The 21,262-nt window shown below is 54.3% G+C and overlaps 6 protein-coding genes across 6 annotated transcripts; 1 reads left to right on the top strand and 5 right to left on the bottom strand.

Annotated features, from left to right (window-relative positions):
- Positions 1-270: 270 nt before the first annotated feature.
- Positions 271-2,355, bottom strand: CCMA1212_004880 (N-acetyltransferase eso1; the record flags this gene model as incomplete). Its single annotated transcript, XM_073702163.1, has 2 exons — positions 271-2,044; positions 2,141-2,355. 2 exons carry the CDS (start codon positions 2,353-2,355, stop codon positions 271-273), a joined length of 1,989 nt encoding a protein of 662 aa, XP_073559362.1.
- A 1,340-nt stretch (positions 2,356-3,695) lies between these two features.
- Positions 3,696-5,128, bottom strand: CCMA1212_004879 (Palmitoyltransferase PFA5; the record flags this gene model as incomplete). Its single annotated transcript, XM_073702162.1, has 3 exons — positions 3,696-4,378; positions 4,498-4,938; positions 5,011-5,128. The coding sequence occupies 3 exons, from the start codon at positions 5,126-5,128 to the stop codon at positions 3,696-3,698; spliced, it is 1,242 nt and encodes a 413-aa protein (XP_073559831.1).
- A 7,036-nt stretch (positions 5,129-12,164) lies between these two features.
- On the top strand, positions 12,165-12,592 carry CCMA1212_004877 (Hydrophobin-1; the record flags this gene model as incomplete). Its single annotated transcript, XM_073702161.1, has 3 exons — positions 12,165-12,327; positions 12,404-12,489; positions 12,551-12,592. The coding sequence occupies 3 exons, from the start codon at positions 12,165-12,167 to the stop codon at positions 12,590-12,592; spliced, it is 291 nt and encodes a 96-aa protein (XP_073559829.1).
- Positions 12,593-13,024: 432 nt separating this feature from the next.
- CCMA1212_004876 (uncharacterized protein) lies at positions 13,025-13,192 on the bottom strand (the record flags this gene model as incomplete). Its single annotated transcript, XM_073702160.1, has 1 exon — positions 13,025-13,192. One exon carries the CDS (start codon positions 13,190-13,192, stop codon positions 13,025-13,027), a length of 168 nt encoding a protein of 55 aa, XP_073559830.1.
- Positions 13,193-13,571: 379 nt separating this feature from the next.
- On the bottom strand, positions 13,572-16,113 carry CCMA1212_004875 (Histone-lysine N-methyltransferase ash1; the record flags this gene model as incomplete). Its single annotated transcript, XM_073702159.1, has 3 exons — positions 13,572-14,435; positions 14,514-14,896; positions 14,976-16,113. The coding sequence occupies 3 exons, from the start codon at positions 16,111-16,113 to the stop codon at positions 13,572-13,574; spliced, it is 2,385 nt and encodes a 794-aa protein (XP_073559827.1).
- A 3,722-nt stretch (positions 16,114-19,835) lies between these two features.
- CCMA1212_004874 (Phosphatidylinositol transfer protein sfh5) lies at positions 19,836-21,170 on the bottom strand (the record flags this gene model as incomplete). Its single annotated transcript, XM_073702158.1, has 2 exons — positions 19,836-20,664; positions 20,740-21,170. The coding sequence occupies 2 exons, from the start codon at positions 21,168-21,170 to the stop codon at positions 19,836-19,838; spliced, it is 1,260 nt and encodes a 419-aa protein (XP_073559828.1).
- Positions 21,171-21,262: the final 92 nt, after the last annotated feature.

Below are 21,262 nucleotides of genomic sequence, written 5' to 3'. Positions count from 1 at the left end.
GCTCAGAAGAACAACTGCGCAAACACCAGACTAGGACAGGTCATGCAGTGCTCGCTGTTCGCTTTCCATGAGCAGCGCCTCAAAAAGCGCGAATCATCCTGCTGCTGAGGATCGTCTCGTCGTTCGCCATCATGACCTGCTAATCGTGCGAGAAAGGCTGGCCTGATTTGGGTGAGGGATCTAAGGGTCATCTTCCGCTCTGAGACCTCTGTCAATGCTGCGCAAGCTTACCGGCCGCGGATAACGCCCCGGAGCCTCGGCGGTCATTGCTCATCCAAATTTGAGCCTACTCTGTCCCTGCTCAAGCTTTGAGCCTCCGCGCCCGCGTTTAGGAGCGGGACCAGAACTCCTTGAGGGGTGGCCGCGGGAGGGGGCCGGCTGTTGAGAAGGTGTGGACGTGACACGTTCACTATCCTGAATGTCCTTGGCAAAATGCCAGTCCTGATGACTTTGCAATGACACCTCGTCCCCGAAGCCGGCTTTGCATCTAGGGCAGGCATAAATCATCGCGGAATGGACCGAGTCCTCTGGGCCTATTGCGTCGTGGCTAAATCGAGATTCTGGCCCGCGTGTGTCTGCCCCCTTGCTCCCGTGATCGAGCCAAAAGGAAGAGCTGTCATCAACTGATGGCTGCTTGACGTGAAGCTGCCCGTTTGCACCAAGATATCCTGCATCACCAGCAGGTCGCTTAGCAAAGAACCGCTGGATGCTACTCACTTCATCGAGTCGGCTTTTCTTGCTCGGTCGCTCGACGGTCTCGTTTTCGGGGGCTGTATCAGTGGGGCGTAGAGGAGGGGGAGCTTCATCCCTTTTCTTGAAGAAGGCACCAATGGCCATGTTGCCTTTGACGCCTTCTTCGAACCCGCCGACGCTCAGGCTCAAGTTGGCACAGGGCCAGACGTCTCCCTCGGCCATGATCTGGTGAAGCAGCTCTTTGGCAAGGTTGAAGAGGGCTTGCTCGTCCAAGGCTTTTGCGGGGGAGATTGGGCTCTGCTTGCTGCGCGTTTGTCTGGCGTGACGGTGATGGAGGTTGATTGTGCGTGGCCAGCGCTTGTGCTCCAGTATGCCTTCTTCGACGAGGCGAGAATAGATGTCACCGGCAAAGATCCTGAGCCACTTGACGGCCTGTTCGGGAGTCTTGATCGAGGGCCGGAAGGACTTGGCCGAGAGCATGGACTTGATCTGCGTACGGGAGTTCACCTCGCTGTGGTCGACTCCTCGGACGGTGTTGTAGAGCCAAACGGCGGTTTCGTCGCCGAGCTTTGCCTTGATCTGGTCCAATGGGATATCGCGAAGCTCCTTGACGCTCTCCGTGTTGAAGGTAGAAACGACTTGATCCCCCAGCTTGCCGCCAAGGTTCCGCATCTTGGTCACTTTGATGGCCGCAAGGAATGGCAGCACGGCTCGGCTGCGCACCACCGTCTGGGCATTTGGTTTCTTGTAGGCCGAGCCGAGCTTGCTGACGAGCTTGCTATTCGCAATACCGGCGGAACACGTGTATCCCAGCCTTTCACGAATCTGTGCGCGGACGCCGCGGACTATTTCCGAACCCACCAGCATAACGACGTCATCCCAGTCTGGGTCGAGGGCTTCTTGCTCCTCTTCAAGGACGACAAGGTTGTCGTCTCGCCAGTCGAGGGCGGCAGCAGACGGGAAGGGCAGATTTCCAGCGACGTCGCCAGACGGGGGCGGGGTGGACAGCTCTGGAAAGCGGCGCAACAGTTCGGCGTGGACTTGAGCCGAGAGGTCCAAGAAGACTTCGTCGATGCTGGCTTTTTCTACCTTTTGAAGGTCCCTTGGCAGGCAATCCTTGATCAGCGCGAGGATCTTCCTCGACTGCAGGCGGTACGGATCAAGAGACACCTTGTCTGTCGCGATGTTGGCGGCAGCATCGTCCCGATACGCCCACTTGTCATCGCCCTCCCTCCAGGTGGCGACGTGCTGCGCAATCAGGTCCGGGCACAGCTTCTTGGCCTCGGCGACGTCGCAGTGGCGTCCAATCTGCCATTTCCTGGCGGGGTAGTTGATGGCAATGAGGCCCTGCCTGGGGGGTGCAACCGCGTTAGCCAGCCCGAGCGAGACGATCTTGAGCTTGATTCACACCCAGATGCTTGCCGTGAGCCTGGGGGGCGATTCCTACCACTGCTGGACGGCGAGAGGCTTGTCTTCGGGCACTCCGAGACGGACCATCTCGCACTGGGCATAAAATGCATCGAGGTCTATGTGCGCAATCACGCGCAGGGGCGTGGTCGTGCTATACGTTGCCAGCTGGGCGAGCTGCCGGTATGTGAAGCGCGAACGGCGTGCATCGCGCAGCGGTGAAGATGCGCCGCTGTCGGGATACGGCGAAGGCATGTGACGACGGCCAGGCAGAAGCAGCGGAATGCAATGCTGGAGGCTGACGAGAGAAATTCATCTGAGTCTCAAGGCGAGAAATGAGATGCCGCAACGATACCGTGGGGGAAAGGATGAGAAAAAAAAAATAATAGTGGTGTACTTGGTCAACGTTGATGCGCGACGCCAAAGTCGGGGGTTCCCTCTGATCGGAGACTGACGGAATGACCCACAGCTCCGTTAATCAGGTACCTATTACTCCGCATATTCGGCGTCGCTTACACCCAGAGATGGAAGCGTCTCTTTCCGCCGCCCAAGACGCCGGAGTTACACAAGAATCAGGACGACGTCTTTTGTTGGAATCCTAAATCTAGATAGAAAGCGAAATGGCCGCTTTGGGGCCTTTCCGGGGCGACGCAAGACCGTGCTTTGCTCCCTCTTGCAGGCGCTGTTTTGATGATGGATTACCATGTCTCATTCCTCATGGATATAAGGTACAACAGCTCCCGACGCAGCAATGAGGCGATAATGACCCATGAAGGTCTTCTCCAACGCTCCAAGTATCCTATGTCTGCGAACGATGCTTGGAAAGACAAAAGGGGGCGGTGGTCAGTCGTCAATTCCTAGAGGTTGGATGGTCTCAGAAGCAAGCCCGACAGTTTGGGCATCGTGCACAGAGCCGATGGGCTCAACTGCTCGGATGCAATGGCGCAGCTGTACTGCTTTGTTGCCTACCCACCCAGCAAAGAGCGACTTAGCCGTCGCCAGAGCCCGCGATCCGTAGGTAGGGGCAGCAGCAGCAAAAGCAGCAGCACGCATACGTACAAGCATGTGTCGTCTCCTCTCTGGAGGAACAGTGGCCAGCAAGAGATTGGACGGATTCGACTGGCCGGAAAGATGCGATAAGATAATATGGATCTGGCCCTCGAGCATGCGCCATCGCTGGCTGCAGGCCGTCGCCAGTTATTAGTCCTAGTAGTAACCCATCGTCTGCATGCCGACCTTTTGATGCGTTTTCCCATCCAGCCCTGACCCACAGATATGTAAAGAACATCCTACTCCCGACCTTGCCTTGTCGTCTTCATAAATTATGTACATGGATTGTCCGCTAGAGGAAGGGGTTAACACAGAGTGGCCCCTGTCTATGCCCGTAATTGCAATAACGCCAACGTGAAAGAGAAGGGGGAAAAGGGGAATGGAAGGCACCGGCCCAGAAAAACGAGGCAATATGTGCGTGATGGAAAGCCAACGTAGGTGCGCCATCAGAAAGAGAAATGGGGACGTAAATAGAAACAATGGTGATGCGAAGTACATGGAGTGGTAGGGAACCGTGAACGAGAGTCCATCCGCCAATCGTTCCATCACTGACTGGCGCGCCGGCTTCCTCTCTCCTGCAACTCAACGCCATGCCCGCTGCGGGAAGAGTTGCCGAGCTCGGGCACTCCATAGCGTTTCCTTAACCTGGCGACCAGAGGACCGAATTTGTAATCACTCTCCATGCTCTCATGGTTACAGCATGGTGAGTGTCGGATAGGAAGCAACCATTCCACAAGGTTGTCTCCCATAACGGACTTCCAGTTTTCCTTGGCGCCCAGGTCCCATGGATTTTCGCGTGGTTTTGTGCGGAGGACGGCAAACTTGCGCTCGGCCTGCTGATCTCTGGAAGACATGGGGCCATTGTGATTATGAGGCTGCTGGCCCTCGGAGCCAGGTCGTCGCGGCGGCCCTCGGAGCGGATAGACGATGACGTTATACTTGTCCGACGGCGGAGTAGACAGAGGGATGCGGACCGCCAACGTGGTGGTCTGTGGCCTCTTAAGCATGTCGACATTTGTGGTGTTGATGAGGATGTAGCGAATGGAGGTGAGCGCCATGCCACAAGTAAAGGCGCCGAAAAGGCAGGACAGGACTATGATGGCGAGGGCCCAGCCGTCGATGGAGTCTCCATCTTTGTGGCGCTGCTGGAAAGAGTATGCTCCCACGGCGAGACTCACGGCGCAGAAGAGGCCGCAATAGAAGCAGAACTGCGTAAAGAAATTGAAGGCTACGGTTCCCACACAGGACAATTTTGTGTGTTAAAACTCCAAACTTTCTCTCGACTAGCATACAGAACAAGACATGGGCTCTCTGTTCTTTCTGCGAAAACGGATGCTATAAACTCACAAGACTCAGAGACCATGCCACCAACCCAGGGGCAGAAGTGGTCCATCTTTCTGACGCAGCGGCCCAGATCGCTCGAGTGATGCGAGCGGTCGGGCTTCCATTGTTGGCACTCTGAGCACCACTTAGGGCGGCCGTCGGCCTCGCAGACGAAGACGTCTTTGCTGTAGAAGGCCTCGAGCCCGGGGCTGTCCGGGTTCGGGTCGGGAGGCGCCAGCGCCCTGTCCTCGACGTCTCGGTTGCGTTTGTGTCGTTTTCGAAGTTTCTCGGCAGCCTCGCGCTCAGTCTGCTCCTCGGGAGCGAGAGGGACGACGCCGGGGTTCAGTTGGACGGTAAAGAAGGTTCGGAGGTAGGCGGCCATCATGAGGAGGAAGAAGAGGAAGTAGAGGACGAGGAAGACCGTGACGACGCCGGCCTGGTGTTTCTTTCTGTACAGGTAGTTGACTAGATGGACATGCTGGTTAGCAAACAAGAAGCGGGCTCCCTCTCCGCCAGGAGACTGCGGACTATACTCACCACAGAGACGATCGACGACTGCGTAGGTGGCCACGGCTAGAACGCCGAGGATAAACAAGGGAACGATGCGCACCGCCCATCGCGTGCTGGCGCGGCTGCTGTGGTGCGGGCGCGACATGGCGGCACCATGATGGCAGTTCCTCTCGCTGCCCTAAAGTTCCGCTGCGCTGCCCGTCGCTGCTCCGGTTCTGCGTCGTCTGGGTCTGGTGTTTCGGGGGGTTGAAATCTCAGTAGCAGGATGATCGCGATGCTCGATGATGATATAAGCCGTAATCTTAAATCTTACCGGGAGCGGGATGCCTGGCAGCTGCAGATCGCCAATCGATAACAATACGTACTGTATAGGTGAGCAAAATTCCGGGCATAGTGCACAGTGCCAGTCATGGAGATCCCTCATGCCTTCCCTGTCGAAGCTCATTTAATAAGCTCCAAGCTGCATGTATGACCAGGGACAAGGTACAGTACATACTTACCCACCTAAAAGTCAGTACTACGACGAGTACTCCACAAAGCGCACCAAAAGGAGGAGGATCAACGAACTCTTGATCTGACACTGTCGAGATTCCGCCTCGATACTCGTCCAGGTTCCACGATTTTGAACGGATTTCGAACGCAATGCGCCGCTTGCAAGTAATCGCCTTGATACCTTATTGCTAATGCCCTCTCCTTCTTCATCCCATCCCAAGCCCCCACGCCTCACAGCCCGTCGACTTGCGGCTCTGCGCAAGGCTTCGAGGCTGTTTTCGGCCTCATCGACAAAAGCCCCTCCAACTGGGCGGATGCCACAACACCATCACAAATGTCCTGCAGCCACATGCCCGTTTGAGGCCAACTTTTCGGACCCTGCCTGAGCATCCATCCACCCGATTGATCCCAGGTGCCGCGTATGCAGGCTTTCAGCAGCTGAGCTGGACAACACGAGGCTCACCCACCACCACGTTACTTGATCTCTTGTGACGTTCCTCGTTGGACAACTGTTGAGTCCTGGACATGATATAAAAGGCCATCCATCCGCCCGTGTCTTCCTGTGTGCACATGCCTGTTCCATGTTACGTTCTCCTCTTCTGTGCTGTCGCTGCCGCTTCCGTGAGTGAGCTACATGGAGTGAGCTCAAGATCGCCAACCCTACGCAATTGCCGAGTCAATCAGTGTCGTACCAGTCAAAGGCCAAATACGTCACTAACAGTCTCTTAGATACTCACAATGAACACGATTACTTGCTCATTGCGCTTGCACTGGAGAGGTAGCTCTTCCTCTCAAGCCCTACGACAGAGAGCACGAAGGCCATCATCGTCACATTTCCCAGGGTATGTGCAAGCACACAAGCTCACTACTCAAACAGAAGATCAAGCAGAGCGATAGAGAGAAGAGACAAAGAGAAGAGCCTCTAGGCTCTCACATGGGCAACAACTCTGCCGCCTGCTAGGCTCAAATCACAAGTGTTGATCCGAGCTCACCACCCAGCCTCGTCGGGATGGAATCGGCCACACCATGGACACGACACCGGCGCACCTCTTGCGCCGAGCGCTTGTCGGTTTTGAACACTGACTTTACACGACTTGGCACTATTGCTTGCTTCGAGCTACGACTGGCATCACGGGGGGAAAGAAGAAAAAGATCCATGCCTAATACTCACCTGACGATAATCCCCTGCAAGGCTTCCCAGATTTTGCGCGAGGCGAGCAACTGCGCCTGCGCCTTTTCAGGAGTTTAGTAGCGCCAGACAGGGTCTATCATGTCTTTCGCTCCCCTATCGCTGGTCAATCTCTCAGAAGTCGGCTTTCTCTGGACCAAATGGTGTTCTCATTACAGTTTTAAACCCCCTCGGCAAGCCACCGGTTTCGTGCCAAGTGGGAAACCTACTGACCAGAAGCTATGGTTGACCCATCATGCTGCCGTATGCACGGCCGACTATTGACCATTTGCTCTTGCGCAAGTCAAGAGGGATTGAGGCTCGTTTGCGCAGCATTCTGATAGTGGATGGTCTGGGAGGAAGCCTTGGTCCTGGGTTCTATATAAACAACTCTTCCTATGTGTTCCAAGCGTGATTTTCTTTTCGATAGATCGATCATCACAGTCCATCTGAATAGCAAAGATTACTCAAGCACTCAGTCTGCCTTGACGATCCGCTTTACAGCCAGTCTCTGAACCTCATTTCTTATTCAACGCCAAGTTTCGAAGCCAAACTAAAGCCAATTGCCACTGCGAAGATGGGATCTGGGAACAAGCAAGTCGTCCAAACTTGGCAGTGCTGCCATTGCGGAATGGGAGGATTCCTGTATCAAATCGATGTGCAATGCACGGAGATTTCTTGCCAACACCGCCGCTGCGGCAACTGCGTTGTCTCGATAGATTCCGTGGGACCATCACGGCCCGCGAAATAATGTGCCAGTGGTGCCTTTACCCCCCACCCCCTGGCGGTTGCTCCTTAGAATCGGCTCTGGCGTTTTTGAGATACCCGGTTTCGCTTTCAAAGTCTACGGTTCTTTGCGTTTCTGGCTCTGTTTCCTTGTTTTGGCTGGGGGAGAGGAAAGGAGGAGCGGGGAGCGGCCTCACCAAGAACACCTTGCGAGACTATCGTTTCAACAAATCCCGTCGTCAGCAAGCTCTGCAAACAACTTGCCAATATCCGCAAAAGGCTGCGTTTTTCCTTTTTCCTTTATAATATGTCCAGGCCACATGTCAGTTGGGGCGAAGGAAGAAGGAGTTCTGCTTGGTTGGAAATATTCGCCGAACCTCGCGGCACAACGTCACCTCCTCTTGATTTTCTGGGTTATTCTGGCCGGTGGTCTTTCCTAGTTTCTGTTTTTTTGGGGTTCTCTGTTTTCTGGCATAGATGTGTCGTCCTTTCGCTTCATGTACCGACATTATAGATAGCGCGTTAGGAGTTCATTCTCCGAAAGAAACTATCCGTTCGCTGTTATACAAGGGGGCGATCTCCATGTCCATTAAGCTTAAGTGAGTGCAGTATGTCCTGGTGAGGGTGAAGGGATCGGGTCGTCATACTGTGTATCGTCCTCTAAGCGAGCAAATCATCTAGAAGCAAAGTGATACTCACTCTCAAAAACTCTGTGAGAAAATGTCGAGATTTTCTGCTTGAAACGAGGTTGAGCGCGTCCACGTCTTGATGGTGCGGCGTCGACTATCACTGCAATGCAGGCAGTGCCTCTTGGGTATTGATTTGCCGGTAAACAGTGGGATATTACAAAGTGGTACCACGATGCTTGATTCCAGCGACAAGAAAATCGTATGGCAGCATTTTCAGACTCGTCTATTTGTTTCGCCAATTTAGGTAAAATGGATAGACATAGCCACGGATTTGTTGCTGCCTTTTTGCAGTCTTGGATGTAGCCGGCAAGGAGCGAGCAAACTGAGGCTCCGTCCGCTAGGCGTGGCTGATCAACCAACAGTTACCTGCTGCGGTCAGACGACCTTCTATTACCGCAAAACTCCAATGATCTCAACGTGAAAGTCCAAAAGCCTTTTGATAATCCAATTGACGAAATAGGCTGAATCTGGGTTGCGAGGTCCGTCACATCGAGTCTCTCAGCAGGTTACACTGATGGCAGTTATTGATTCCCCAACTGCTTAATAAGCCGTTCACTTGCGTGCCGTTATCGTCTGGTCACCTTTAAAAGATGAGGCAGGAAGATGAAATGTCATCGACTATCCTACGGCTGCAAAATACACTCATTTGCAGAGTCAAACTGCAGTTGGTGAATCCTTCATCCGGCAGTGAAAGTGCTCCAGTCCGGGACTGGTCTGTGGGTGGAGTGCAAGATTCGTAGTGGAAGCTGGCTCCCACGAGGGGGTAAAAAAAAAAAAAAAAAAAAAAAAAAAAAAAAAAAAAAAAAAAAAAAAAAAAAAAAAAAAAAAAAAAAAAAGATGCAAAAAAATGAAGATTTTATGCCATAACGAGGAATCGAACCTCGGTTTTCAGTGTTTCCTCTTAGTCCACAAACTGATATAATGACCACTATATGATTATGGCTTTTCACATGTCAAACGTCGACATATTATTCCTTATACACCTATCACAAGCCAATGCCTCCTCGACGCGCAGGAATATCTGATGCTCAACACGCGTTTGAACAATTACATACTGCTACTTGGTATCGTAAACAAACAAACTCGACTCGCTTCAACCACAGAGCTCCCATTATCAGCAGAGATGCCTATCAGTGCCTTCAATACGTTGCCGGAGTCTAATGCACAACTAGACATGGACTCAGAATTGCATCTTGACCTCGAATTTCTAAAGTCAACTGCTTTCCCATTCTCGCCATTACTATCTGCATCATTGTAGGGTAAGCCGGCTCCATTCGCCAACACTCGAATACCTCGTCTGGCTGCCGTCACTTCGCGTCACGTATCCAACACCTTGCTCTTCAGCCCTCCCGAAAATACTGCTCGATGTTTTTCAGTCACTGGAGATTCCAACAGAATCCTGGCATTACTATCCCCGCCCCTGGTAGCTGATGTAATATGGTACGGCTGCCTGGCAGCCAAGACGACGCCTTGCATGAATGTGTTACACACATATGATTGCCACGGGCAAATGGGCGTCGGTCGCGTGGAGGTTCAAGGCCAACTGAGACTGTTGGTCAAGGGAGACAAGCTCTCGGAATTCCTGGTAGCCGGTAAAGCCATGTCTCTCCTTTTGTTTGCTTCCCTGGATAGGCCGGACACTCCAAAACGCCAAACCGAGACCACACGCACAAGCTTTCCCGATGATGAATGTTGATACCGACTGTACGAAGTTGCAAGTAAGGATAGACGATATCCGCAAGTATGAACTTGGTATGATGGCCAAATATAACCCCTGCTTTCCCCTCACCAATGAAGCTCTGTTCAGAACGCCTCCAGCTCACAATACAGGGGCAGCTGAGGTGAGTCCCCTGTTGGACTCGAGAGAAGCACTCATCAGGCCATCATGCCAAGGACGGTACTTCATAAATGCGTCCCATACAGGCCGGATGCATGGGGCAAATAGCCTATCAGTAGCCCTGTCCTTTTCGTTCCTGGCTGTCCAATGTCCTTGGCTTACCAGACGGCTGCGGGATGGCGTTGAGGCTCGCCACTTGTACGGCCCAGGTCCGGGATATCTGCCGGAAGCCATCGTCAGACAGCCACGATTGAGCTAGCAGGGACGGGAGTGGAAGAGAAATAGCCGCCGTGATGCGCCAGGCCGGGAAGTTTCCTTGTTTTCTGTCCCGACCCATGCGAAGCCGGCGATGGCATTGGTCGTTCTCGACCGGTCTGCATCGTGTTGATAAGCCAAGAAAACACGAGGCACATCGCTTCAGACGGCTTGCTCTAGCCCATGTCGGTGGTACAGAAAGGGCCTGCACGCATGCGAGTACAAAGTATGTGGTCTATACTTGGGAACGCGGAGCAACCAGTCTGCTCACTGATGACCTAGCGTGATAGTCCGAGAAGAGGAGCGTCTGGGTTACCAGTATCAGCTCAGTGATTCGATTAGACCCCTGGATCGTCAGCTTTAGATGGCACGCCGAGGTCGGTTCTCAGAAGTCTCCCGTAGATCGCCCACGTGTGGCATCAGCTCACCAGGCACTGGATAGTGATGGGCATCCAGCGTTTACCCCTTGCCCACACATACGGAAGATGCAGTGACCAAATGCTCGTCCTGCATGCTGGGCTGTCAGTGGACATACTCAACGCACGCGTCTGTATGGCTGGATCTCTGGAGGTCCTCGTTATTGCCAAGGCTGACTAGTAGCGTAATGAGGGACACTGAGCTGCAAATCTCCTGATCTTTCAAACGACCGATGTGAAGTACGCCCTCCTAGTGTCCCATAGCTGGGTTGGAAGCTTCACAACCGTGTTATAAGTCTCTTACATGCTTGGGCGACCCGTAAAGAGACTTGAGGTATAGTAAGACTATACAATTCAGTTTCTCTTTGCCCCAGGCTTTGATAGAAGTCTCAATACTCCCAGTAACAGTAACCGACCTGCAGTTGGGAGTTGTAAACGTAACGGGGCTCAGCTGAAAGCCCCTTGTTGAGCTTCTCTCTCGACCGAAGCAATTTAATCACGGACAAGGGTTCGGCAAGCTCACTCTTTCACGCCTTGGACAGGCGGCTTGGCCGACATCGCGCCTGGACAATGGCGCACCCTCCACGGCCCAACGGCTCTCCCGCTCAACCTACTTTATAACTTGGCAAAGCTCGCCTGTAATCCCAACATACTGAGTGGGGGCTGCGGCTGGCGGATGATGGAGCAAAGCATCACTTCAAGAGTCCTGATCCGGTTGGTTCATTGCCACTGGATCTAGATCCAGCGCCTTCATCTCGATCACCGAGACATGATGTATTACCCGGAGACGCTGCAATCCCAATGTGCCATGAGTCTCGATATGGGCCCTCTCAGTTGTGAAATTCCGAATGGGAGCATTCTCAAGATAGATCGAATCCTCAAGATAGATCTAATTGCCTGCCTGACTCCATTGCTTTGGGAAGAGCAAGAAGCAATGGAGAACTCCAGCACAGGACTTGTGAGAGCTCAGAGTGCTACGCTCCTCCCCTTCATTTTTTGGGCATCGTACAGCAGAGTACAACATATTCACTCCCTTGGGACGATATGAGCTGATTCCGACAGACACATGCTTCATCAAAGCTGCCGTTGCCCAACCATTCCATTCCAGGATCTTGATCTGCACCACCTCGGCTCCCGAGCAAAGGACGGAGAGAACAATCCGGGCACGAAGCAGCACCGCCTTCCAGCTCTGCTGCTGGCTCCGTCACACAACCTGATATTAAATATCCACCTGGGTTATTGCCATTGCAGCGAGGTGGCAGTTGGTGATACCGACGGGCCATGCAGGACGCGGCCGGGCTAGCTGAAATGTCCCCGAGAGGAGAGCTGGCAGCGTCGACGACGGGCGTGAAGTGAGCCGGGAAAGGACTCAGCCGTCATGTTGTGTTGCCAAGTCGAAATTGTTGAACGGGGTGGAAGAGGATGGCTGTCTGAGGCATCCGTTCGACTGAGTTGGGTGTTATAGAGCTCCAAGAAATATAAGTATACCGTCTCTGCTCCCTCGAAGTCTTCTCCATCTCGTCCTTCATCAGCACCAACTCCAGCCTGAACAACTCCAGTCAACCTCTCAAGCAACACTCTGAGCCACTCTCCTCAAAATGAAGTTCTTCGCCATCGCCGCTCTCTTTGCCGCCGCTGCCCTTGCCCAGCCTCTCGAGGACCGCAGCGGTGGCAGCGGCGCTTGCCCTACCGGCCTCTTCAGCAACCCCCAGTGCTGCGCCACTCAACTGCTCGGCATCATCGGCCTCGACTGCAAAGTCCGTAAGTTGAGCCCATCAACAACATGCTATCCTCTCTCAAGATCATTCCTTTCTCACTCCCTTTTTTCCCCAAATAGCCTCCCAGCAGGTTTACGATGCCACCGACCTCCGCAATGTCTGCTCCAAAACCGGCGCACAGCCTCTCTGCTGCGTGGCCCCTATTGTAAGTCATTCACAGCTTCAGCTTCAGCTTTGGGAAACCTAATCTAACACCCAGCGTCCAGGCCGGTCAGGCTCTTCTGTGCCAGCCCCCCGTCGGTGCTTAAGAAGGCTCCGTCCGCGGCCAAAATGTGCCCGTGAGAAAGCCCATAAAATAATGACGAGGACCATTTCCGGTACTGGGAAAGTTGGCTCGACGTGTTGGGGCAGGTTTGAGCAAGATGTGTAGATATTCTATTCGTACGCCATGTTAGTTTTAAAAATATTTCAGTACACTTTGCTATTCAGAGAACTGCCATTCCCCCTCGTGACTGCTGGAAGGAGAGAGAAGTTGAGCCTCTCCGCGGCGTGACTTGACGAGGATTGAGTAAAGTGTAGAGGACAGGCCGAAAGGTAGATGAGATGTATCAGGGATCGTCCGATAACCCATGCCTAGATCTCGATATGCACATTCCAAGGAAGCTTTCTCAAACTCAAGAGACAGTCACATCCTCGTCGAAAGATGGCATCATACCCAAATCATCAGCTCTCATTATCGCCTAAAACAGATTGTTTGCCGTCCCCCAACTCCAAAGCGTTACTACAAAAGACACGGGCGAATTCAAAGACCTGAAAGCAAACCCTTTTTTGCGACGCATGTCCCCTCCTTTGCCCTTAGATGATGACCCTTCACCAAGTAAAAGAAAAAGAAGATCGAGATAATACATGTAAAGCACAATGAAAAACCGGGGAAAAGAAAAAAAAAATTATCTATCACGCACCTTGTCCCCACACCAAAAGCACAAAGGGCAATGAAACAGAGAAAAAAAAAAAAAAAAAAAAAAAAAAAAAAAAAAAAAAAAAAAAACAGGGGATAAGATGGCGAGAAATGGAACGGAAAATCCCCTTAGGGCTCCCACTCTCCAGGATGGCATGGCACAGGGCTGTCAGCATTGTCCAAACACAGACAGGGGCGAGAGAGGCTGTGGTAAACAAGAGCAGCAGCATGCAGCATTGGCGACATGCGCACATACAGACGTGCTCGACAAGCCATTTTGAATCGCATCTGCCGTCCCGGCTCGTGCACCCCTCCCGGCTTGAGTTCGCTCAGACGGCGGCAATGATTTCGGTGGCTGCGCTGACGGTGATTGTTGAGCCGATTTGCTTCTTGCGTTGCCCCTTGGGCTTCACCGAGCTCTTGACCACCTTGATGCTGACATTGGCGGGCGTCTTCTTGCCAATCTTTGCGGTTTGGGCGCCCTTTGTGGACTGTGAAGCCTTGGAAGCCTTGGAAGCCTTGGAAGCCTTGGAAGCCTTGGAGACCCTGGAGACCTTGGAGACCTTGGAAACCTTGGCGGGCTTCGTGAGCTTCGCCCTCCCCAACTTGATGGGCTTGAGAGTCTTGACAGGCTGTAGCCCCTTGGCAGGCTGAACGGCCTTAACGGGCTTGAGCTGTTTCTGGGCGGGTTTCGGGGTCGTGGCGGATTTGAGCGCCTTGATGGGCTTCAATGCCTTGACAGCCTTGAGAGTCCTGATGGGCTTCGCCTTGGGCTGGTTTGTCTTGGGCTTCTTCGCCTTGGCGCCCGGCTCCTCGTTCTCCTCGTTGCCCGAGAGCTCACCGAGCTTCCGCTTGCCGCCTTTCATCTTGCCCTTGGCGACGGTCTCGGGAGTCTCCTTGGGTGGCTTGACCCCCTTTGGCTTTGGCCCCAGCACGCCTCGGCAGTTGGGCGATCCGCAGAGACACTTCTGGACATTCTTGGCCGAAAAGGGGTCAAAGTTGTAGTCATACGTGAGCTCCTCGCCGGTCATGATGGGCCTGTCGCCGGCAAAGAGAGCCATTCTAGGCTGCCCCGAGACGATCCACTTGATCATTCGACAGTTGGGATTGCAGCTATGGTTTACGAATCGGGCGATGCTGCCCGTGGTGGCATCAATAATCATGTTTTGGTCAAAGCTCATTAAGTAGTAGCACTGGCGCGAGGGAAGGGGGAGCAAATGTTAGCCCCGTGACAGACACACGTATAGTAGCGCTAGGCAGGATGGACATACCTCGTTATCCTTGTAGACTTCGTTCATTCGCCGTTCGCATTCCTCCTCGGTGATGATCTCGCCCGCATACTCCATGATGATCTGGTGAGGCTTGAAGCAGCGATTGCTGCGGACGCCATAGCCGCGGTCCGCCGTCTTAATCACCTCGACTCCCACGCGGTATTTGCCGCCCCTGGCTCGCCGGGCTGTCAGGTCGGCGAAGGCGCGGTTCGTGCAGCGGGCCTTGCCGATGTTGCAGTTTGTGTCGTCGCACTCGTAGAGCATGATTCTGTTCTGGCACGACTCGCCGCAGCCGTCCTCTGGCTTGCACACACACTTGGACTGATAATCGAGGATGTGCGGCATCTTTTTCCAGACTTCCTTGGACTCGCCAATGAACCGATCTAGACGGGCGCGCATGTCAGCATAAAACTCTTGGCTTGTAGGGACGGGTTATAGCGTGCGGCATGGCATGGCACGTACTCTTGGTCATCTTCTTCCACTCGTCCGGCTTGGGCTGGCCGGGCGGGAGCGGGTTGCAGACATGGAACGGCAGCTTGAAATCGCGACCGGTCAACAAGATCCGGAAGCCCGTGAATATGGGCGCGGGCATGACCTTGTTCTCCCTGCGTGGCATGAGCTCGGGCAGTTGCGCCAGCTGCTTCTTCTCGGCCGCCGTCAGCCCCCGAGTGATGTCCTGCGGCATGTCCTGCCCCGCGTAGAGGCCCTTGTTGAGGTACTTTTTCACCCTCCTCTTCTTGGGCTGGGCGACAGGCTCTACCGATGCCTCCTCGACCTTGATCTCCGCCTCCTCGACCCTTGCCTTCTTGCGCGCCGGCTGGGGCACCGCGGCCTGGCTGGGATCGACGTACTTGCCATTGGACCAGACGCTGTGGATGACGGGGCGGTCGTCGATGTGGTTGTACTCCTTTGTGTCTTGCAGGCGCCGCAGCTCGCGCGTCAACCGGGCTTCCTTTTCGACTCCGACGCCGGCCGTCTTGCGCCCTCGCTTGCTGGTGACGGAGAGCTTGGCCGCAACAGCCGATACCGGCGTCGCGCCGGCGCTCGCGCTGCCATTGGGAGCGGCAACGCGCGCGGTTGACCGCAGCGAGCGTGGCGAGGCCCGCGCCAGGCGTTGCGCTCGTGGCGTGGTCCGTCTGCCAGGAGACGCCTGGAGGCTCAACGCGTCAGTGCTCGAGCTGGTGGCGGCGGTCGATGTGTCGCGCGGCGCATCGACAGGGGCGTCGCCAGGCGTGACAGTGGTGCCCGCAATGGTCCGGCGCTTGCGGTCGGCCACGATGTCGCCCTTGGCCCGGCGTTTGCCATGCGCGCTGGTGCCGCTGAGCTTGGCCAGGTTGTAGACGGGCAGGCTTGTCCGCGCGCGCTGGGGCCGGCGAGGCGAGGGCACGTCAGCCGCGGGCAGGGCTGGAGCTATCGCGACCACGGTTGAGTCGTCAATCACGGTGATGACATCGTGTTTGGAGGTGTCCGAGTGCTGGCTGTCGGTGTCGGTGACCGTCGTCGGGGGCGTCGAGCTCGACGACGCGAGGTTCGAGGAGTCGTCCGTCGCGGGTTCAATCGAGCTGCTGCTCTCGATAGTAGCGAGCAGAGACGACAGCATGGCTTCGACGTGCGAGTTGCGAGGCGTGAGTTGCGATTCGGCGGCGCGGGACTTATAGCGGTAGCCGGGGTGCAAACATGAAGTGGTGGGAAGGGCAAGCAAACAACAACAGAATCAGGAGAAACAAAGGAACAACAATAGGCAAGAATAGCAGCGGAACAAGGCAAACCAAGCGGCCGAATAAACAAGAAAGATGCCGGAAAACCAATCAAATGGCAGGAATAGCCGTATTCAGCCTGCGCGAATGGCTCGTAGACCAGGCCCGAGCGGAGAGGAAAAGGGAAGCGGAAAGAAAAAAAAAGAGCAGAGAAGTGCAAGGGAGAAGTTGAAGGTCGCAGGTTGGCTGCCAACGGTGCTCCGAAAAAACGCGGGTGCACGCGTGAGAGCTGACCAGCAGAGACAGAGATAAGCAGCTGGAGGCGGATTTGCCTTAGTACCTAGGTAGTTTAGTACCTAACAGGTAGATATTATGTAGTACCTTATTAAGGTCGGTAGGCGGGTAAGAGGATGTAAAAGGCAAAAGGGCGGCCACGGGACTTGGTTAGTAGAGGTACCTTGAGAATAAATACCTAAGAGGAGATCAAATGGACGAGGGCTTCCCCCTAGGTATGTACTAAGAAGAGACAAGCTTCGGCTAATAGCAAAGCAGCGCCTCTGGCTTTTCTAGTTGTCGGCTTTGACTCGAGTCAGACGGAGCCAAACCAGGTGCTGGTATCTGGTGTTATGGAATGGTCGGTATGCGGTCTGTAACTCAGCAAGGAAGACAGGGTTAGATATGGCAGATATCACGCGCCCGATGTACGGTAGAGTGAAGGTCGATGTTGGTGCAAGGACGGGATTGCCCTGAGGCATGTGCGCTCGTACCTTGTGTTGTGTGTGCACGTATCCTCCGCGTGCTCCGGACGAGGGTGAATGTGAGCGGCGAGGGTCAAGGCAAGGCGTGTGTGTGCGTATGCGTGTGTGTGTGTGTTGTGTGTGTTGTGTGTGTTGTGTGTGTCGTGTGTGTTGTGTGTGTTGTGTGTGTTGTGTCGCGTGTAAGAACTACTACTAACCTCGTACCTCAGCTGGTAAGAAGGCAGGGTAACGTAAATGGGAGGTAAGGTGGTAGTAGTATGGAAGAGCGGGATATCAGAATGTCGTGATGCTGAGGTATGCGGTATGATATGCGTGCTTTTGTGCTCCGTAACGGCACCAGACCAGGCCCTTTCTTTGCCCGTGGACAGACCAGGGACCGAGTCTCCTCGATCTGATAGGCGAGGCGAGCAGCGAGGCCACTTAATGGCCAACCCGCCTTTTTTTTATTTTTTTTCCCCTCGATCAAAGAGCCAAGACAAGGCCCTTTTTTTGCCGGGCTTGACGCTCAGGGGTGGTGACGGGGAGCCACACCTGAGGGTCGACAGGCACTGAGACAAGAGGCGATCCGGGATGAAGTCGAGCGTAATACGGCCGAGCAGTGAGAAGGGGGCAAAAGGCGGAGGAGGATCGGACCCGATAGAGACGAGGGCGGCGCTAAGTGAAAAAAAAAAGAAGGCCGACTGAGGCTGTCAAGGTGAAGAAACTCGAGAGTGTGTCTTTTCCTTGACGGCTGGCTTTGTTGCCCGACGTGCTCTGTCTCTTTGCGTGTTTCGTAGGTTCAGTTCTTGTCTTCTACCTTGCTTCGTACCTCTCGCCGAGTTTGCAGACTCTCGCAGTCACTTCGCAAGTTCTTTGGGAAAAAAAAAAACGTTCGTTGGCTTTGGCCTCGGGTTGCGTGTCTTCTCTACTGAGGCAAACTGGCGTGTGCCCGACTGGTTGCGTGAGTGTATCTGGCCGCCCGGGATGGCTGAGGAGACTGTGTCAGGAGAGGGTTTGAGAATTTCAGAACCACCATTACAGAGCAAAAGAGGGGAAAGGAAACCGATGAGCCTGGGTGGAGGGGGGGAGGAGAGAGAAAAAAGTAAGGTGAAAGAGGCTCAAGAATGGCACAAAGAACGGTGACCAGCGGCTGAGGCGAGTCTGAGGCGTCCGAGCTAAGTCAAAGTCATTGCGCCGGAAATTGTGAGCCCAAAAGCAACGCGAGCAGGAGGATGGGCTTCCCGTCGCCAATCTCCCCGGGTCCTCCCTTTGCCCGTCGACGGCAGAAGCCCCCCGGGCCTGGCCTTGTCTTACTCCGCACTCGTCATGAGCCCGTGATACGTCTTCTCTCTCCCTGCTTGTTCCAGAGGCCAAAGGGCCTCGCTTCTTGCTGATGCGACGGCCAGCAGATGGGATACTGCCTACATGTATCCGCTGTTATCTCCCAGTTCGCCCAGCCAGTCCTATTACTAGAAAACAAGGAGATGAACAAAAAAGAACCCAGGTCTGGTTCTGTGACATATGTCTCAACCCCAAGCGCAAGCTCCCAATGCTTGAGGCGAGTGTTTGATGATGCCCGTAGGTTGTACCTTGCTTCATCTTCTCATCAGCATTCCCATACCGCCATTCATCTCCAATTGGAAAACCGTCCCCGGCCAGCATGCTCTAAACTTGTAAAATATGTTTACACTCTCTTGCCCATCGCGATACGTTCCGAAGACGTCCTCTTCTCCCTCGCCTCGAAGAGTCCGTCGTCCAGTACGACTGTTTACGTCAAAGCCACCGACACCGGCGACAATTTCTTTGTTCATGGACACGCATGATTGCATCGCGCCTCACATGTTCTCGGAGAGAAACTTCAAGAATACAGCCTGGCCTGTGTCAATAATTCGCCATCCTAACCTCTCTGCTCAGCTGAGAAATGGTTGGCACCACTGCCATCACCTTGATGCTTGGCTCACCGGCGACACTCTGCTTTGGCGGACGATCCAGACGTCAAACTGGGAGCATATGTCTCTTCAAATCTTAGGAAAATAGCCCCGTCGTTACCGAGGCTTGTCTACAATTTGCCAGTGTTCCTTCCTTCCCTTGGCCCAAGTTTGTGGCGAGATACAAATTGGCGTTGCGGTGAGAAAGACTCGATGTCTCTGGCCTACGACACTGAGAAAGGACGAAGTACCTCCTCTTTTGCGGGCGTGGTTTCTGCTATTGTACAAAACTTCATAGAACGTTTATTGACTTTAAGCTCACTTGTGCATCAAGCACAAAGGTGTGAGCTTGATGCACGAGTTGGGCCTTTTGTGGCCGATCATTGAGTTATGCGCGAGGAAGATGCTGGATCAAGCCGAGCTTCTTGATGACGGAGGTGGTGAAACTAGCCCCATGAATTGGTAGATGCGGAATAGGCGGCTTGGTGATGCGCACCCTGGAGTAGCAACGGACACGATGATGACGGCAGGACAAGGAATGCCTATACCCTTCAAATCACTGACAATATGCGGCAGACAAAGACTCCTCCACACAAATCAAATTCTCGAGTATACGCCTCTAACGGCGCAATCACCTTGCAGGGATCTCTTGGAACACGTCAATTGTGGGCTAATAGGAGACAGTCCATCTATCGAATTTAAAAAAAAGGACAAACATCTAAAGGGGAATCTAATGCACACAACTTCTCGGGCATGATATAGGGTATTGTGGGTGTGAGTGGAGCGTGACAGGCAAACCGACGGCCTGCTGCGCTCCTAAAGACAGCATCAAAGGCAAAAGAAAAAAGACAACGACAATAGTAACAGAACAAAATCAAACAAAACGGAGAGCTTCGCTCCCCCAAGCCTTCACAGTGGATCAGACTTGCGATTCCACGAGGGTCAGCACCGAGAGCCTCCCTAAGCCGTCTTCTCCGGCTGTGCGGTCTCTGCGGTCTCTGTTTCCTTGAGCGCAGGCTCAGACTCCTTCGGAGCAATACCAGCAGTGGCGGCAGCCTCGTCGGCCTCGGCTTTCGGCTTGGTCTCTTCCTCTGCTGGCGTCTTTTCCGCAGCTGGTTCATCCACAACCTTTTCCTCTACAGCCTTGACTTCTGGCTCAACGGCTGCAGGAGCATCGTCTTTCTTGGGCTCTGCCGGAGTCTCCTCCTCCTCCTTCGGTCTCACGGGAAGCACCACCGTCTGAGGGGCGGTAGCCACGGTTTCATTTGCTTCCTCGGAAACAGGAGCAGCAGTTGGGACGGGAGCGGCCTCGGGCTTGGGCGGTGCCGGTGTCTCCTCCTTTGCCGTCTCGGTGGCGTCAACGAGCGTTACCGTCAGTCCCTGCTGCACGGGAGCGCCGCTGCCTCCATACTCTTGAGGCAAGGAAGAGGCGATGCTCTTGAGCTCCGTGGCCAAAGAGGCGCCGGATGCCATGGGGTGGAATTTCTTCAAAGTAGCCGGCGCAAGGAAGAGCTTCATGGCACCAAACATCCAGCCCATGATAGCAGGCACATTCACAAAGTACTTGTGCGCGAGCAGCTCCGGGTAGGCCGTTGAAAAGACGGAGATGGTCTCCTTGCTGGCGGCCTTGACAGCAGGGTCCATGCGGAAGAAGCTGACGGATCGGTAGTCATGCACCTGCAGCATCTGATGCTTGTCGGTGCCGTCTTCCGGGAGAGGCTCCTTGATGTCGTTAAGATGAAGTTGCTGCACGCCCAGCTCCATGAGAGCAGTGCGCCACTTGATGAACCTACAAGCGTTGAATGGTCAGAGAGGCGCATGCTTCGGTAATGTGTACGGAGCCCTCTGACGGGGGGGAACTCACTCAGTGACGTCGCCAAAGGTAGCCTTGTTGTCCTTGACAGAGCCGTAAATGTTCCAGGTGATGACGGTGTTGTTACCGGCATCATCCTTGTGGTTCGTCACGAAACCGAGGCCGCCGAACTTGTCCTTGTTGAAAGCCTGGCTCACGAGCTTCGTTGGCTGCCACTTCTGCCGCCAGGCCAGCGCAGCAGCAAGCTGCTTCTCGGCACCGGCCAGATCGCCATTGTTGGCTCGCAAGAACTTCTGGAGAATGACCTGGGTTTGGGCATGGCTGGCATCGCTCGACAGCTCGACCCCCCACATCTCGCTGTGGCCCGACTGCTTGATGATGTCCGCAAGACGCGCCGTGAATCTACTCAGTGGCGTGTCTGGCGCCGAGGCCGGTGCCTCGGCCTTCTCAGGGACGGCGGCAGTCACGTTTTCTTCAGGCATGACGGCGGCGATATCGATCAAGAATCCGATCGAAGAATGGGAGAGTGTGCTGGTTGACTGCCAAAGGTGAGGCAGAGGTCGAGATGATTGAT

This window comes from Trichoderma ghanense (genome assembly GCF_004382785.1).
Source record: "Trichoderma ghanense strain CCMA-1212 chromosome Unknown scaffold_4, whole genome shotgun sequence".
In the NCBI taxonomy this organism is placed as follows: Eukaryota; Fungi; Ascomycota; class Sordariomycetes; order Hypocreales; family Hypocreaceae; genus Trichoderma; species Trichoderma ghanense.
This window is presented reverse-complemented; position numbering and strand designations above follow the sequence as displayed.